The sequence below is a fragment of the Musa acuminata genome, chromosome BXJ2-7 (assembly GCF_036884655.1).
Source record: "Musa acuminata AAA Group cultivar baxijiao chromosome BXJ2-7, Cavendish_Baxijiao_AAA, whole genome shotgun sequence".
Lineage (NCBI taxonomy): Eukaryota > Viridiplantae > Streptophyta > Magnoliopsida > Zingiberales > Musaceae > Musa > Musa acuminata.
Window position 1 is genome coordinate 214,091 of NC_088344.1, and position 18,781 is coordinate 232,871.

At 33.6% G+C, this 18,781-nt stretch overlaps 2 protein-coding genes across 3 annotated transcripts; both read left to right on the forward strand.

Annotated features, from left to right (window-relative positions):
- The first annotated feature begins 106 nt into the window (after positions 1-106).
- LOC135616458 (uncharacterized GPI-anchored protein At1g61900-like) lies at positions 107-8,129 on the forward strand. The gene is made up of 8 exons (XM_065115665.1): positions 107-392; positions 2,560-2,754; positions 2,848-3,456; positions 5,743-5,988; positions 6,192-6,203; positions 6,900-7,043; positions 7,487-7,531; positions 7,827-8,129. Exons 1-8 carry the CDS (start codon positions 329-331, stop codon positions 7,895-7,897), a joined length of 1,386 nt encoding a protein of 461 aa, XP_064971737.1. The 5' UTR covers positions 107-328; the 3' UTR covers positions 7,898-8,129.
- Positions 8,130-9,296: 1,167 nt separating this feature from the next.
- Positions 9,297-13,466, forward strand: LOC135616457 (uncharacterized). Of its 2 annotated transcripts, none has more exons than XM_065115663.1 (3): positions 9,297-10,569; positions 11,431-11,556; positions 11,646-13,466. In XM_065115663.1, the coding sequence occupies exons 1-3, from the start codon at positions 10,252-10,254 to the stop codon at positions 13,143-13,145; spliced, it is 1,944 nt and encodes a 647-aa protein (XP_064971735.1). In that variant the 5' UTR covers positions 9,297-10,251; the 3' UTR covers positions 13,146-13,466. The 2 variants fall into 2 exon arrangements, with proteins under 2 accessions (XP_064971735.1, XP_064971736.1); XM_065115664.1 differs by having other exon boundaries at positions 9,302-10,569; positions 11,649-13,466.
- The last annotated feature ends 5,315 nt before the right edge of the window (positions 13,467-18,781 follow it).

An 18,781-nucleotide genomic window follows, 5' to 3' on the forward strand; every position in this document is an offset into this window, starting at 1 on the left:
TAAAAATATCTTATGAATGTAATGTAATAATAATAATAAAAGAAAAAGGGTGAGAAATAAAGACTATTCGCGTCTTCTTCTTGTTTTCGGGACCTCAGTAAGAGAGACAGACGAGAGAGAGAGAGAGAGAGAGAGGTCATATGACATGAACGGCGGTTATTAATATGCTGTTGTTAATGCCGCCCGCTTCCCCCCACTGACTGCCACCACCATCACCACCACCACCACCACCACCACTTCATCATCACCAATAAAAGAGACTGCCTCCTCCTCCCTCTTCCCTCGCCCTTTCTACTTCAAGCGGAGAGGGAGACGGAGGGGAAGAGATATGAGAGGCCCTCCGCTGCTCTCTTTCCCTTGCGAGCTCCTCGCCCTCCTTCTCTTCCTCCTCTGTGAGTCCATCTTTGCCTCTGCCGTTCTGATCCTTACTTCTCTTCCCTCCTTTGCCCGTTCTAGGATCCGTTCCCTTTCTCTTAATTTACCTCGATTTGTCATTCCGACCTGGGTTTTGAGGCTTCGGCTTGGCATTGTGAGATTGCTTGCTGGTTTGGTTGCCTTATCTTGTTGATCTTTGATGTTATTAAACATGGCTCCTTTCTGTTTGATTTTTGGTCAAGGAAAGAGTTCTCGTGACGATCTACTCGTATTTAGCACTAGTAGTCCTTTTACGAATTTTACTTGGTAAATTTGGTGTTTATTGGGTTCGCTTTACGCTCTCCTGGTAAGCTCATGGTTTCTTGGGGTTTTTCTTCACCGAAAAGCCGGCTGAAACCGCACTGGGACCCTTTTTTTATTTTTATTTTTATTATTTAGATGCTAGGGGTTGGAAAAGGTGAGCTTTTTTACTCATGAGTCCTCCCTTGATGAACCTCTCATTATGTTTAGGGTTTAGTGTCTTAAAGATGCCTTGTCTGTGCTTTCAACGAGCAATGCGGTGGAAATGTCTGTGGTCCGAGGTTGTAATCCGATTTAAGAATATGATCCCTGTGTTCCTACTGAAACCATGATGTTCTTGCGTAGAGCGCTGGCTTTGTGACTGCACATATTTGTAAGAAGATCTAGCTTCCTTCAGCCGCAATCGAAACTTTGTGATGTTACCTGCCCTTGTGGCATAAATTTCACTACAAAGTGGTTGTAGTTCACCACTCGTGTTGCTTCCTCCAGAGACAAGATATGATTTTGCCTATTGCATCTGGCCAATTGCAAATTTATTTACCTACTAGGAAAAGAAAGAGTCAAGGATGGAGTACCCTCCACTCTGACGGCATTGCTTACTGGTTTCACCATCTTTTAGGTGACCGAAAGGGTATGCCTAGTTGATGAAAGAAATTGGAAATTCACTTCGATTAAAGTGATAAACGGCTCATCAAAATTGAATTTCAAGTTCCGCATTAGTTTTATAGTTCTTCATGGCCTCTAGACATATGCCGTTGGCTAACTCTCTGGGATAGCATCACTTGGAACTACATTTCGATAGGCTTGTGACGAAGGTTGCTCCAGTGGACTGATCAATTTCCCATTAGTTTAGAATATTTCACTTCTAGAGGAATTATAGTGGTGGCCACTTGGCATCAAGAGATCAAGCTGCAACTAAGAAAATAGGTTACTGACAGTACTTGTTTTTCTTGAATTTGCTTTCGGATGTGATTTTCACTAGCTTTACAGAGTTCAAGTCAGGTTGGTGACTGGATCCTAATTCTTTTCCTAGTATGCTCATTTCTCACTCTTTGATATTTTTACCAACTTTTGGTCATATCTATTTTCATAATACTTCAGACAATTGTGTATATGTATTGAATAGAAAAAGAACACCTATTTCATTTACTAATTATAAACAAGAGACAAGAAAAACACTTAACAAAAAAGAATTTTGTCTGTTAGATGAACTTGTATATTGAACCTCTAATTTTTTTATCTATCATCTTATTTAGGCAAACATCTAACACATGCCACAAACTGTTCTGCTGCCTTTAATTTTTTTTAGTTGGTGAAATTACTGAAAAAATAAAGCACCAAAAGCCTTCATTCTACTCTAGATTGATAAGTTTCCAACGCATAATTTGGTCTTGTAACTTGACCGATAATAATTACGTTGGTCAAGGTATATTGATTGTTATTGTCCTTTTAATGCTAGTTCTTTCTTCCATAGAATTGTGGATTTTCTTTGACACTCTTATTAAATCTCATGAGAACTTGTACTTATCTCTACAGTGCACACCTTTACGATTTGGCTTTGTTTCATTGGTAACAGATGCAACAACAATGAACGTCAAAAGTATCACAGACAAAGGATTGTTTGTATAATTTCACTTTCATATGAAATCCCAAGAATTTTTACTGTGCTTTATTCTAGCAGACTTTTTCCTGTTCAGGCTAGCCACAAAAAATATCTCATGCCAAGGATTGTTTATATAACTTCACTTCATTTGAAATCCCAAGAATTTTTCACTATGCTTTTAGATCCGACCTTTTTCTTATTCAGGCTAGGCACTTCATTGTTATTGTAAATCATGTCGTGTTGTGACTTATGACCAACCTTACTACGTAACTGATGTTCAGGTCTGCAAGACTTCTACAAGTTCGACAATATAATTGTCCATAGCTTTGCAATGGTGGATCAGATAACAGAAGAAAAGGAGAACGCCCTAATGCCTGACATTTCTCCAAGTAGTGCACCACAACCTTTTCTTCCTGTTCTGGCTCCTTCCCCAATGGCAACACCATTTTTCAACAGCAGTATTCCAAAACTATCAGGTCCTGATAGCTTTATGATAAATTGACTATAATGAAGCTCAGGAGTAACTATAAGCCATATGAGTTGCACTTATTGTTACTTTGCTTTTGTAGGGCAGTGCATATTAAACTTTTCTGCAGTTGACAGTTTAATAAGTACAACTGCTGTTGATTGCTGGACCTCTTTTGCTCCTTTCTTGGCCAACGTAATTTGTTGTCCCCAGTTTCAGGCCACCCTTATCATTCTAATAGGGCAATCAAGTAAAGAAACAGGGTTGCTTGCTTTAGATTCCACTCATGCAAACTATTGCCTATCAGATATTCAACAAATTCTTGGAAGTCAAGGTGCCAATAGTGACCTTCAAGAAATTTGCTCAGTCCACCCATCTAACCTCTCTGAAGGCTCCTGCCCTGTAAGTGATATCGATGGGTTTGAGAGTGTTGTTGACTCTTCTCAGCTCCTTACTGCATGTGGGAAGGTGGATCCTGTGAATGAATGTTGCAGTAAAATCTGTCAGAATGCCATACTTGAAGCTGCAAGGAAGCTTGCCTTGAGAGATGGTGGATTGACGACAAGCATGGCTATAAATAATACTTTGATTCAGCACTCATCTAAAATTGATAGTTGTAGAAACATTGTCCTTAGATGGCTGTCTAGTAGACTCGATCCATCATCTGCAAAGCAAGTGCTGAGACGGCTGTCCAACTGCAATGTCAATGGAGGTAGTTTCAAGTTTCATTTTCTTCTCTTTTAAATATGCTGCTTCAAAATCCTTCATTAGTAATCACTTGATTTGTTTTCTTTTGGGTTGACACTTGATGTGCATGCACAATATGCTGGCTTATTTACGATTCCTTCCAAATTAATTTATTTTTTGTGAAATGATTTGTTGATTTGACCTAGTTGATTAAGATAAAACTACTGCTAGAAAGGTTATACAATATGGATCAATTGATGTCAAGTTGTTTTTAGATTTCTCGAAGTTCTCCAACTGATAATGCACTAATCACAGATCAAACACGATTAGTGAATGACTTTTACCTCATCATTATTTTAAACTACACTTGATACCAAGGAAAATTATTGTTTGATATATTTATGACAAAAATATGTTCAACTGTTTGAATTGTTTTTTGGCACTGCCATTTGCCCTTTCAGGCATCTTCTAATCTGTATTTCACCTTATTTTGAAACCTTTCCCATCACATGGTAAAGCAGGAATCGGAAACACCTCCATATTTGTTATTTTCTGTGACATTTCATGTCATAAATTTGTAGTTCTCCTTCATGTCATGGATCCCACTATAATTGATATATAAAATTCATCATTAAAGACTTTTGTTTTAACCTCCAATTTGTATATACATATCTAAAGTGATTTTTTTAATGATTTTGGTTATCAATCATGTTGGAATATTGTGGTTTACTGCTTTTTTTGTTGTTTTTGTATAGCTTAATTGTTATATTTCTATTGTTGTCCAACTACGGTTAGATGCTTCTCTTGTTAACTGCTTTACCTTTTCAGATTACCTTTTCCCCTGGATCTAACCCATAGAATGGGTTACTCACTTTGGTCAAAGAAAAATAAAACAAAATATGCAAGTTGGAGCTAGCAGCTTGTTTATCATATTATGGAGGAATTGGTGTAAGGTTATGAGATCCCCTGGACTGGTGTAAAATGACCCGTAAAGATCCTCAAAGTTGTTCGTAGCATGAGACTTCTTTCAAAGTCTCTCTTTCTTTACAATTCTGATTTGGCCCATTACTATTACCCACCATCAATTTAAAAAAAAAGTAGAATGGTAGCTAGCCAATTCTTTGCTGAAGTGGTGCAAGCTTGATTGAAAAAATATTCGTATGTAGCTTCATTTTGAGTACTGTTCCAATATCAGTTTTCTCGAACTGGTATGCTTCTGATATTACTAAGCATTATACCAATCTGGACTTCCCGGTATAGCAAAGGAATATAATAATAATAATGAATGGTATACCAAGTGATACTGAGCTATATGTTTCACTGCCAGTGCTTGGTTGACCTTGTTAGGCACTGGTTAGTACATACTGTCCAATCCGTATTTTTAATGACAATTTATAGAATTATCAGAATTATCTGTAGCAGCTGAAAGGATATCTAAGAGCTTTTCCTGAAGTAGTAGAGGTTTAAGGTTGCCATCAAGTTGAGAATGAGAGAAGTATATGATCCAGTGAAACAAATCCGCTGTTAAATTTATTCCCAATAGATGAGAGACTGAAACATGAACATTGATTGTCCAATAGATGAGGATAAGATCCTAAAGATGAAACCTTTGAAGAATGAAGTTGACTTAAAAAAACACTTGAGGAACAAGTGTTCTTGAAGTTTTATCATCAAAGTGGATCACTAAGGATTTAAAGAAATGATATAGAGACAACTTATGCTGATACTTTCCCCAGCTAACAAAGAGATTTTATGAGTATATAGATGTACTATTTTGCTGTCACATTAGAATTTACCTTTAACAATCAAATGTACCTTTGACGTGTTTTGGTTCAAGAACTTGCTCAAAGAGTCATTCTAGGTTGAGTGGCAACTAATGAATTGCTTGATACTCCACCAATCAATATTTCATTATTTGCTAAATGAGGAGAGACCATGAACACAAAATGTTCAGTCTTGAACTAGAAATGTCTAAAGTAGAACTGTACATCGTGAACCTCTTCATGATACTGTTTGAGTTCCTACTAGAACTATTAAGCATCTGGACCATCAAGAAGCATGAAAATTAGTTGTAGAAGTAGAAACACTGCATCATTGATGAACTGCTTCTTCAGGATTTGGCATCAGCATGTACCATCAGGTCCTACAAAAAGGTTGGCTGGGATATCCAGTGTCCTTGTTTGTTCCTTTTATATCTCCCAAGATGATATATTGTCTGTTCTATACACTTGATTGCTTCTGCTGTTTCCTAACTTCAAAATGAACGTTCTGTTGATTTCCTCTTACTTCCCCTGTGCTTCTGTTTGCACAGTTTGTCCACTAGATTTTCCAGATACAAAGGGTGTCGCTAAAAATTGTGGCAATGAGATCAAGAATGATACTGCCTGCTGCCATGCTATGGAAAATTATGTATCTCACTTGCAAAAACAAAGCTTCATAACCAATTTGCAATCCTTGGGTTGTGCCTCCTTGCTTGGTCTGAAATTGCAAGAAATGAATGTCAGCACAAATATTTATAGTTTGTGCCAGATATCTCTCAAGGATTTTTCACTCCAAGGTTAGTAGTATATAGCTTTGAGCTATAACATCAGAATCTATTATCTTTCACACTCCGACTGGTATGAGAGGTGGCCAATATCTGAAACTTTTTTAGCATTTTTTGTTGATTTTTTCAATTGCTAAATATCATACTGACACTAATTTTTTTTCTTTTTTTTACCTTTGTATGGGCTGTGCTCAAATTTTGGAATTGCAAAACAGTTGGAACTCAAGGTAAAATCTATTGTTCAGTGATAATGTCCTAGTTGTGTTGTTGACATGCTGATTTATTTTTGATGCTATAATTTGTTTAGATGATTGGATTGATGAGCTTCAGGTGTGGTAATTTTATTCTTGATTTTTGTAGCGTTTGAAAGCGAAACTTTCTTTAGATGATTCACCTTTCCAACATCTAATGATACCCTGTTAAATTTGGTCTAGGAGTAAATAGGCATGCATTGTTTACTCGTCAGCAGTTCCTTATGTATGATATGTCTGAGGCTTATCCCTATCTTGTCTGTATCAAAGCTGATGCTTGTTTAACACCATTGTCCAAAGCTCGTGCCCAATATAAATCTGAAATTCTTGAGAAGACATCCTAGGAACTTGTAGCAGTTTAAAATTGGAGACAGTGATCTAAAGCAGGCACTAGCACATGCAACAGATGCCAATAGCCTTCCATTATGTCATTGTGGATAATAGCTGATTTTATAAATTAATTTATTTAGTTAATGGTGAGATGACTCATCCCAGTTGGCTTTCTTTGCTTTTAATGCTTTATGTTTCAAAGTTGTTTAATATAGTAGCTATGTATTGATTCCATGTTTATATTTTGTCCTATTAATGGGTGCAACCACAGAAATGAATATTGTTTCAGCATTTAAGTTGCTATTAGTATATTGTGTTGAAAGCAGATGGATTTTGTTCCAGAGTCTGGATGCCTTCTTCCAAGCTTGCCATCAGATGCGACTTTTGACCCTTCTTCAGGGATTAGCTTCACATGTGATCTGAATGACAATATAGCAGCTCCTTGGCCATCTGCATCTCAAGCATCATCTTCTTCCTGCAATAAGTGTATGTAACTTAATATACCATCTGTCCACTATTTGTGGTCTCTTTCCTTTACAATCTTTTTTCTTATTCATTACACAGTGGTATACACTTTGTCTGTGAGAATATTCCAGTGGTTCAACCTCAACTTTAAAAGGTCTATTTAGATGATATTTCTGTCTTCAATATATTACTGCATCTATTCAGAAGATTTTGCAGTAACAGACACATTCTGACTTGCATATCTCATGTTTATCTTGATTTGAAAAAGGCAATTTCTAATATTTGAACCAACAGTGTTCTTATCTTGTTCAGTAAATGAAATTGGAAGATTTTTGTTCACGTAGATTTGGTTCTGTTGTTCTCCTGATTTTGATCAATTCAAACGGCACTCCCCATCCTGTTCTCTTCTGCTGTTTCCCTTCTGTTAGAAATATGTATTTGACATGGTCTTTTGATTTTTGCAGCTGTTAATTATCCATCACTGCCCGCTGCAACATCTTCACAGTTAGGTAAGATCAGTACATATAATCATGATGATCCTTGCGTGCACAAATGATATAATTAACAGCTGTTAATTTGTTAGCATAGCTTTGCTTAGACATGCCCAAATGATATACTCATGAAGTTAAACTCAATGGTTCGCACTACTTTTGAGGTTATCTTTTGTGCTTTTGTCCAAGTTCTTGTTCGAGCTGTTTCTTAGGATCTTCGTTTTTGAATAGCTCTGATCATGGTATTAGCACCCTTTGATTTTCAAATATGAAATCATTAATATGTTCCTATATACTGTTTTTTGTTTTTCAGGTCTAATTGGAGCTGATATGAAACTTGCGATGGTCTTTTCTTTATCACTGCTACTTATAATGCTACTGTAATCAACTTGGGCTCCCAGTGTAATGATGTATCAAGAATGCTGCCACCAGGCATGTTCATCCTGGTCCTCTTATCACTAAAGGTCAGCATTTAGTGGTGGCACTATCCCTGTAGCTTTAACGTTATTCTGCATCTGTTAGGAATTTTAGTGACCATACTTTTTGGTTCCGTGATTGATTCTTGTAATCAATGTAATAAATATTTGTACAGTAAAAAATGAGTTCAAGAAGAGAATGTGCTAGTAATTAGTTAAATTTTAACCCATTTGAAATTCCTCTGAAGCTTAGATCAGACGTAAAATTCACATCGCCATGCATGATCCTTGTATGATAGCTATCGCTCGGATAGAATTGTGCAGAGACAGAGTGCAGATGAAGAATGTAAACTGGCTGATCTAGATGAATGCTTGTATGGATTGTTTATGTATGTAATTGAATAATCCTTAATGTAATGAGTGTGCAACACTATTAGAATAAACATAATTCTCTTTTTCTAAGTTGACATAAATTTGTGTTCCTTTGTTGAGGTCCAAAGACATGATATTTCTTTACTGCTTAATGGCTTCACTAAGTCTGCGGATAAAGTTTCCCAAAGAAATTGAATGCTAAAGATATCTTTGCTTTCCTTATTTTAAGAATTTGTAAGATTTGCCATTATATGCTCATTTTATTAAAAAGTTTTTTGTAATCATTGTTTGTAAATTTGCTGAATGATATTGGAATTTATCATTCACATGCAAGTATTATAAATTTTTTTGCAATACTTGTGATAACGAGATTAAGGAAAGATGAAAAAAAATATTTTTATAAATTATTTAATAAATATTTCACATATGATTTAGATTTAACAATGAACAATAGTGGTGGATTTAATAATTATAGATTTGTTTATAAAATTTTTGTTAATGAAGTTAAAGGTGCATTAAAGTAGATGAAAATAGTTAAGTTTGATCTAAAAAAGTTTAGGGGACAAGAGAATAGTTTAGCTAATTAGTTTATTTAACAAAATCATGAGATTCCGATGAATGGAGAAAGAGTTTTTTTATGTAAATTTATAAAAAATAAGGTGAAATTATTCAAATTATAAAGAAATTAAAATCATGATTCGTACTATAAATCTTTAGTAAAAAGTTACTAAACGTAGGATAATATTTGAAACAAATATGTTTGAAAATTAATTTGATTTTATGTTTGGAAGATAATTAATTTATTAAGTTAATTAATAAAAAAATATAGGGAGAAAGAAATATTTTTATATTACTTTTATTGACTTAGAAAAAGCCTGGGTTCCTAGAGATTTATTTTGGTAGATTTTAAAAAAAATGTATTCACTAATTATGTTGATATTATTGTGTGTGTGTATATATATATACATATATATATATATATATATATATATAAAGAATGTCCCCTCGACATTCTTTACTGTTGTTGGTGTATGGCATGTACCAACCAGTTTAGGATGAGAATTCCACCTCGAGTTCTTCCTCCCATATCTCATGGCGCATGCTCCAAGTCTCAATCCACATAGTCCGTGCTTTCAGTACTCGGAGATCATATTCTACCGAGGATCCTTCCCATGGGAATTCCTGCTATTTGACACCCTCGAATCCACCAATCTCTGTCCTGGATGGATGTACACAGATGATCGAGGATCACAAAGAGCTGAGCTGGATCCAGTCATGGCTTAACATCAAGTCAAATTGGTTTCTTCGATCACATCGTGCAGAAAGTTGCAAGTATAATTAAATCAGCAGCACAGTGGCAGCGCCAGAGAAAGGAGGCGACCATCGGAAATATGGGGGGCTCATCCATCATCGGAAGCGTTTTGTTACCTAATACGGGTGATGGGGTTGGAGTCCCATTGAATCTTGTCTTTTGTTACTGGCCTTGCCATGTGTTGTCAGCGTCACAGTCTTCGCTAGATTTCAAGCAAGAAGAGGGGGGGGTGTGGCCCTCTCCTGCCCTCTCCGCTGCAACCATCTTCCTAATTCACCTCTGCCTGCGGCAGTGTGCATGGTATTGGCGGTCAGGAACAGAACAGGACACTCGAGTTTTATCTTTGCTGGGAAGCTGACACACACATACAGATGCTGTGCGCTATTTCTACCATGATGGAATCTAGTCGCTGATTGGGATTCGAGCTTGTGATTTAGCAGCTAGATTGATTCCGGTAGTATGGTTAATGATTACAATCAACTGTACGTTACTGTTAACATTGACATTTGGTGTGCCAGAAATCTATCATTTGGGTGATCGCATTACTTTTTCTATTTCTCGAGTGTCATTCTCCCCCCTTTTACTTGCTGGTACGATCCATCTCCTTTGCGTCATCCCTTTCTCTCTGCCACACCGTAATGGGGCGATCCGCCGCCCGGACGCAATTCCCGGAGAGCACCGCTCGGGCCATCCGCCCCTCCAAAACCACCACCACCCCTCGACGGGCCCGCCGCCGACGCCGCATCAAGAACCCGTCTTTCCCCGGCGGAAGGCGGAGTCGCCCCGCCACTCCCCTCCCGACGTGGAAGCTCGGAGATGCGGACCGCTCGAGGCGCAAGGAGGAGGACGAAGACGTCCGAGGGTCGGCGGCCGCGTTCTCTGCCAGGACGCTCGCGGCGGCGTTGTGGCATTCGCAGGTGGTGGAAGTAGGCAGCGGCGGTCGGCTTGGATTCGAGGTAGGACCGTACTATAAGCTTTCTAGGGTAACATATATGGCAAACCTTGAATTTTGATTCGGTTCTTAGCCTAAAATTCGCTGCTTTACCCGTGATTTCCGTGTAATGATACCCCATAGTGGGTGAATGCTTTGATCTCGTCGTTCAAGAACCCTTGCACTGGGAAGAACGATACCTCGGTTGTCATGGAAATGGCAATTTGTTTATCTTTTGCCCCGTTTTTTTTCCTTCTTGGACTATATGGAGGAGTTTTGCTCGAATTTGTTGCAAGGTTTGGTTGATCGTCCCAAATATGGCTTTTTTTTCTTTTCCCTACAGTTCCCATTGAAAGAAATGAGGAAGCGATCGAATGTTGTTTTTTTTTTTTTTTCCATGCAGAAAGAAGGTTCTCCTGTATCCATAGTAGATTGATTGTTCAAAATTGTTGAAGTGTAAATCTTTCGGCTTTGTCGTTGTTGTTGTTGTTGTTGTTGTTGTTGTGTGTTGTTGTTGTTGTTGTGTGTTGTCAAGTGTCAATCTATCTCTCGCCTCAATCGGAGGACATCTTTGGAAATTCCAAGTGATTATGATTCTTAGTATCACAAAAACCAACTCAGAGAAAGGAATTCGTTTTGCTCATTGTATTTGATCGGGATACTGATTCTTAATATTAATGAGATTTCTCATCTCTTTAGTTGGCATCATTGTGTTAGATTAGATTCCTCTGTTGTGGTCCTGTATCAGCTCTAAGAAGTGGTCCTAATATGGTGCTTCTTTCATGTGGCAAATCGTGTCTGTATTTATGCCCATTGTGTACTACTTTTTTTTTCTTCTTCTTCTTCTTATTGCTTATTATCTTACCATATCTGTGCAATTTTGCAGCCTGATCCAAGGCATGTGAATTTCCCGAATGTCTGTGATCATGATAGGACGGCCCTCCATACTAGCATTAGTAATGAGTTTGCTAGTCCTAGTTCAACCAGCAGGTCCAAAACTACCATAAAGAAGGTAATCTTATCTTTGCGGTCGGTATGCTATTAGGAGTATTGATTATTCAATCTGATACGGCATCCTTTTAATTGATTTTATCCAAAAAGCAGCATGAATTTTCTGGCATGTTTACCAATTTCGCATTGGAGAGGACAACAAAATGGGAGGCTGGGTGCTCAGGATCTGCGGAAGGGATCTACCATACTTTTGGTCACCAGAAGCTTCTCAAAGATTGGTTGAATACTGCCTCTGTCGTTTCTGTTCTCCAAGCAGAGCTCGAGCAGGCTCATTGCCACATTAATGAGCTCGAAAAAGAGAGACAGTCTGCCAAGGAAAAGCTCGATCACTACTTGAAGAAACTCGGAGAGGAAAAAGCTTCATGGCAGATCAATGAGCATGAGAAGGTTCGGAACATTATAACATCCATCAAGGATGACCTCAATAGAGAGAGAAAAAGCCGGAAGAGGATGGAGATTTTGAATTCCAAACTGGTAAATGAGCTTGCTGAGGCCAAGTTATCAGCAAAGCAGTACTTGCAAAACTACGAGAAGGAGAGGAAGGCACGTGAGCTTATGGAGGAGGTATGCGATGAACTTGCAAAGGAGATTGGAGACGACAAGGCCAAAGTAGAATCTTTGAAGAGGGAATCAACAAAAATCCGGGAGGAAGTGGATGAAGAGAGAAAGATGCTGCAGATGGCAGAGGTTTGGCGTGAAGAGAGGGTACAGATGAAGCTGGTCGATGCAAAACTCATGCTCGAAGAGAAATATGCAGAGTTGATCAAACTTCAATCTGATTTAGATTCTTTTCTCAAAAGTTGTGACATCACTAATGCAAATGCATCATCGCTGAAGGAAGCTGAGGTGCTTAATGTGGTTGCCAGCTCGATGAAGTTCCAGGATGTTGAATTTCTTAATCAGCCTCCTGCTTCAGGGGATTTCCTTGTCTCTGATGAACTCAAGTCAAGAGACGAGGCTAATGAAAGGGGGATCGAAAAATGCTATGGCTACAGTCCCAAAAGTCATGCCTCTAGGTTACACACTGTTAGCCCTGAGACTGATATCTTTCTGGAAAGTTGCGTGAGCCATGCCGAGGGTCAGGGTTCTTGCAATTCTCCAAAAGGGAGTGATCCATCCGCAAATGGCATCCATGAAGAAAGCCATGCATCAGTTAGCAGAACTGATTGGAATCTGAAAAGTGATGCTAGCAATTTAAAAAGTGAAACTAGTGAAATTTGTTCAGGAACCACTAAACAATCTAGGAAGAAGGTGCCTTATATAGGTAAATTTTGGAGATCATCTTGTACAAGCAACAGCTATAACAAGAAAACCCCACTAGATATATCAAATGGAAAGCTACTGAATGGTGGGTTGTTGAATGCCGCTCTATCCCCTGATATGATTTCAGGTGAAGCTGGTCTAAGCTCACCGAGCGGGGAGCAGGGGAGCTCCTCTAATTCAATTAACCCACATGTAGGTAGAGGAACAAAAGGATATGTTGAATGGTCAAGGGACACAAAGAACCATAGTTTGAAGACAAAGCTCCTGGGGATGAGAATGGAGAACCAGAAAGTACAGTTGCGCCATGTTCTTGAACATAAGTCTTAGCGTGAACATTTTTTTTTGCTATCAGAGATGTGTGCCATTCGACCAAGCTGGCTGTTTTTTGGTTTCATGGTAGTGCTGGTGCCAGATCTAAAGCATGACTATGTATTTATTATATGATCACTATCGCCAAGGCGGAACGCAGCTGGCTCGGTGAGAATTGGACATACATTTGGGCCATTTAATGCATTAGTTGCTGTTGTTGAAACTACTTGTACCTTGATGCCTCCTTCAAGCTACAGCGAGAACCTAGAGCATATTGTACGAGACTTCTCTTTGTATGATCATATTCTTTCTCGTAATCGTATATATTTTGTTACCTTATGATACACGTATCATTCTTTGAAGCAAGCAACAAGCGAAATATGTCGGATCTTTTTCTTTTCTTTTTTTCTGTAGTGCTTTTAAAGAAAACTTTACATGGATTGATTTCCTCAAATCTGTAGTTGCTTCACGTTTGCCTCTTGTTGTCATCATTGTTTACCATTCTTAATTTTTCTATAACATTTTCTAGATTCTATAATAATGGAGTTACCGTTCAAAGTGTTTGAGCATTAATCCTTAAAAGACATTTGGATCTTCGATTTGAAGGAGTTGGTGCTGATGGTGATTGTTCTCCTGAAAACCTGCTCTATAGTAGCAGTTTTAGTTGTTGCAGACGGTGGCCATGTCAAATTAGTTCATGCATACAGACTGTACTTGTGATTTTGCCAAGTATAAGTCATGTATCTCTAGTTTTTAGGGGGTTTTTTGTTTTCCTTTTTATGTGTGTAATTTGTTATGAACTGAATAATTTGGCAGCTTCACTTGACTAGTGAGTAATGGCTCCAGACATTGTTTCAGTTAAAGCTTGCATACAAAATAACCCATATCAAGTGGCTTTTCTGTGTGTGTTTTGATTGCAGATCCTGCAAGTTGCTTGCCTGTGTTGTGCTTGGAGCAGTGAGGAGGACCATTTACAAGCATGGTGAGTGTCCTTTGAAACGGGTGGTGGCTGAGTCCCAACGCTGCCAAACCGGGCCTCGCATGCCTTGCCTTCACACGTGCGTACGTCCAAACATCACAGGTTAGTAGGGTATCTATTATCATGCGATTGCCATCTAGTGATGCCAACACACAGATACCAATGGGCAACACCTCCTTGCAGAGTACATACACTCTGTTTGGCGAATGATTGGATTTAGGTGAAAGGCTTCTTCTGTACAGACACTCTGTTTGGTCAACACGGCCCTTTCTATTATTATTATTATTATTATTATTATTATTATTATTATTATTATTATTATTATTATTATTATTATTATTATTATTATTATTATTATTATTATTATTATTATTATTATTATTATTATTATTATTATTATTATTATTATTATTATTATTATTATTATTATTATTATTATTATTATTATTATTATTATTATTATTATTATTATTATTATTATTATTATTATTATTATTATTATTATTATTATTATTATTATTATTATTATTATTATTATTATTATTATTATTATTATTATTATTATTATTATTATTATTATTATTATTATTATTATTATTATTATTATTATTATTATTATTATTATTATTATTATTATTATTATTATTATTATTATTATTATTATTATTATTATTATTATTATTATTATTATTATTATTATTATTATTATTATTATTATTATTATTATTATTATTATTATTATTATTATTATTATTATTATTATTATTATTATTATTATTATTATTATTATTATTATTATTATTATTATTATTATTATTATTATTATTATTATTATTATTATTATTATTATTATTATTATTATTATTATTATTATTATTATTATTATTATTATTATTATTATTATTATTATTATTATTATTATTATTATTATTATTATTATTATTATTATTATTATTATTATTATTATTATTATTATTATTATTATTATTATTATTATTATTATTATTATTATTATTATTATTATTATTATTATTATTATTATTATTATTATTATTATTATTATTATTATTATTATTATTATTATTATTATTATTATTATTATTATTATTATTATTATTATTATTATTATTATTATTATTATTATTATTATTATTATTATTATTATTATTATTATTATTATTATTATTATTATTATTATTATTATTATTATTATTATTATTATTATTATTATTATTATTATTATTATTATTATTATTATTATTATTATTATTATTATTATTATTATTATTATTATTATTATTATTATTATTATTATTATTATTATTATTATTATTATTATTATTATTATTATTATTATTATTATTATTATTATTATTATTATTATTATTATTATTATTATTATTATTATTATTATTATTATTATTATTATTATTATTATTATTATTATTATTATTATTATTATTATTATTATTATTATTATTATTATTATTATTATTATTATTATTATTATTATTATTATTATTATTATTATTATTATTATTATTATTATTATTATTATTATTATTATTATTATTATTATTATTATTATTATTATTATTATTATTATTATTATTATTATTATTATTATTATTATTATTATTATTATTATTATTATTATTATTATTATTATTATTATTATTATTATTATTATTATTATTATTATTATTATTATTATTATTATTATTATTATTATTATTATTATTATTATTATTATTATTATTATTATTATTATTATTATTATTATTATTATTATTATTATTATTATTATTATTATTATTATTATTATTATTATTATTATTATTATTATTATTATTATTATTATTATTATTATTATTATTATTATTATTATTATTATTATTATTATTATTATTATTATTATTATTATTATTATTATTATTATTATTATTATTATTATTATTATTATTATTATTATTATTATTATTATTATTATTATTATTATTATTATTATTATTATTATTATTATTATTATTATTATTATTATTATTATTATTATTATTATTATTATTATTATTATTATTATTATTATTATTATTATTATTATTATTATTATTATTATTATTATTATTATTATTATTATTATTATTATTATTATTATTATTATTATTATTATTATTATTATTATTATTATTATTATTATTATTATTATTATTATTATTATTATTATTATTATTATTATTATTATTATTATTATTATTATTATTATTATTATTATTATTATTATTATTATTATTATTATTATTATTATTATTATTATTATTATTATTATTATTATTATTATTATTATTATTATTATTATTATTATTATTATTATTATTATTATTATTATTATTATTATTATTATTATTATTATTATTATTATTATTATTATTATTATTATTATTATTATTATTATTATTATTATTATTATTATTATTATTATTATTATTATTATTATTATTATTATTATTATTATTATTATTATTATTATTATTATTATTATTATTATTATTATTATTATTATTATTATTATTATTATTATTATTATTATTATTATTATTATTATTATTATTATTATTATTATTATTATTATTATTATTATTATTATTATTATTATTATTATTATTATTATTATTATTATTATTATTATTATTATTATTATTATTATTATTATTATTATTATTATTATTATTATTATTATTATTATTATTATTATTATTATTATTATTATTATTATTATTATTATTATTATTATTATTATTATTATTATTAATAATAAAGTTATATTAAACTGGATACGAGATATGGACTCTGACAAAGATCATCAAGTACTCTCGTATTCATATAAGCTCAGAACAATCCTTGTATTATCTGTGATCATACTCATCTGTAAGTTAAAATGATGATGAGTTAAGAAATAGTCCCATTTTAACAGAAATTGAAAGAATCAAACTTGAGTTTTATGCGAGAGAGCAAATTATGGGGACTCCCGTGAGGACATGACAGGCTCACCTTTCAAGGCACAATCATGTCACTAACTCCGAGGCCCTTCCAACCCCCAAGAGGAAGATGAAATGCTGTACTGCTTCACTTCACTTCACTTCACTTCACTTCACTTGTTGCTTCTCTTCCCCACTCCCCCATGTTTAGCAGCTACAGCGAAAGGAGACTTGGGCACACGCCCACTTCCAATCATATGTCCATTTCAGCGGTCTCACCGCCACATGGAAGGATTACGCGAACACATTTTGTGAGTACACAACCTCTCCTCCCCTCCCTACCTCCCTCACCTTCTCCCAAGGAATGGAAGAGGTTCCAAAGGCCACCGCTGGGGGGACACTTCTTGGGTAATGCTTCCAAGGAGCAGAGCCTTTTTGACAAGTTCAAATTGTTAGTGTCTGGAACAAGGTTGATGACTCCAGTATCACCAAGAGAGAGAAAGAGAGAGAGAGAGAGAGAGAGTTGGTAGGTGTGTTTTCTCTCTCTGCTTCTTCCTGCTGGCCCCTACCCGGGTGAGGTGGGGCTCAGAACTTGACGGTATTCGGTGAGCGGGCCCCCTCTTTCAGGACTGGTGCCGTCGATGGACGTCCCCAAACATCGTGAGGGCCTGATGGGTTTGCAGATCCTTCATGTATCGGTCCAGCAACCAGACGCATGAGTCTCTGATGGAAACGACGCGATCAGTGGGGTCCACGGCCTGCAACCAATGAGATGAGTTTTCCCTGTGTTCGATGGCTCCATCTAGACGAGGGAGCAGTCTGGTGTGCTTCGGTGGAATCCCTGAATGGTCGTAATCACCAAAAAGACTGTTACACTCCCTCGCAGCGACGGACACACTGTACACTATTCCTCCAATATATGATAAAATTATTTCTCATACATACATACATATATATATATATTATTGTCCCTCTTTTCCGATAAAGAGAGACTCACTCTCTTCTTCCTCTTCCGGTTGGGTGTCACCTGTATATAAAAATAATTGATGTCCTTCACCAACCCATGCACTTAACATGTTAATTTTGAGGAATAATTCTTTGACTACTATCTTATCTTTTTCATTAAAAAAACCAATTAGAGGTTTATCTTCTTAAGTCATCTAAATCAGAATGCAAGTTCATTGAAGTGGTCTCCTTTTCCTATAGGCCACATTGACGTAGACACATTAAAGTGGAGTAAGTTTGAGCCACCGATCCTTTCTCACATCCATCCATCCTCGTCGCTCGCTGGGTACGTAAGTGTTTTCGTTTCGGTGGAGGGAGTGTTTTGTTTACCTGAAGAAAGCCTCCTCCTTCCATCATCCTCAGCCATCCAATGTGCCGCGACAGCCGTCACTTTTTCTTGTCCCATCCAATACATTATATATATATATATATATATATATATATATATATATATATATATATATATAAAATGTATCATGAATAAACTATAGGCATATCCGCATAGAGTATTCCTATGATTCAGAAATTTACACTAAAATTGATAATAAAAAGAAAAGAGTCTCTGCTCCGCCTCCCAGGAATCTTCACTGTTTCACAACCTCCCATTACCATACAAAATTGTAGTCGATAGTAATGAACTGTTTTGATGGTTTATGATGATATGATACATGATTTTAGTTGGAATCCTTTGTGCA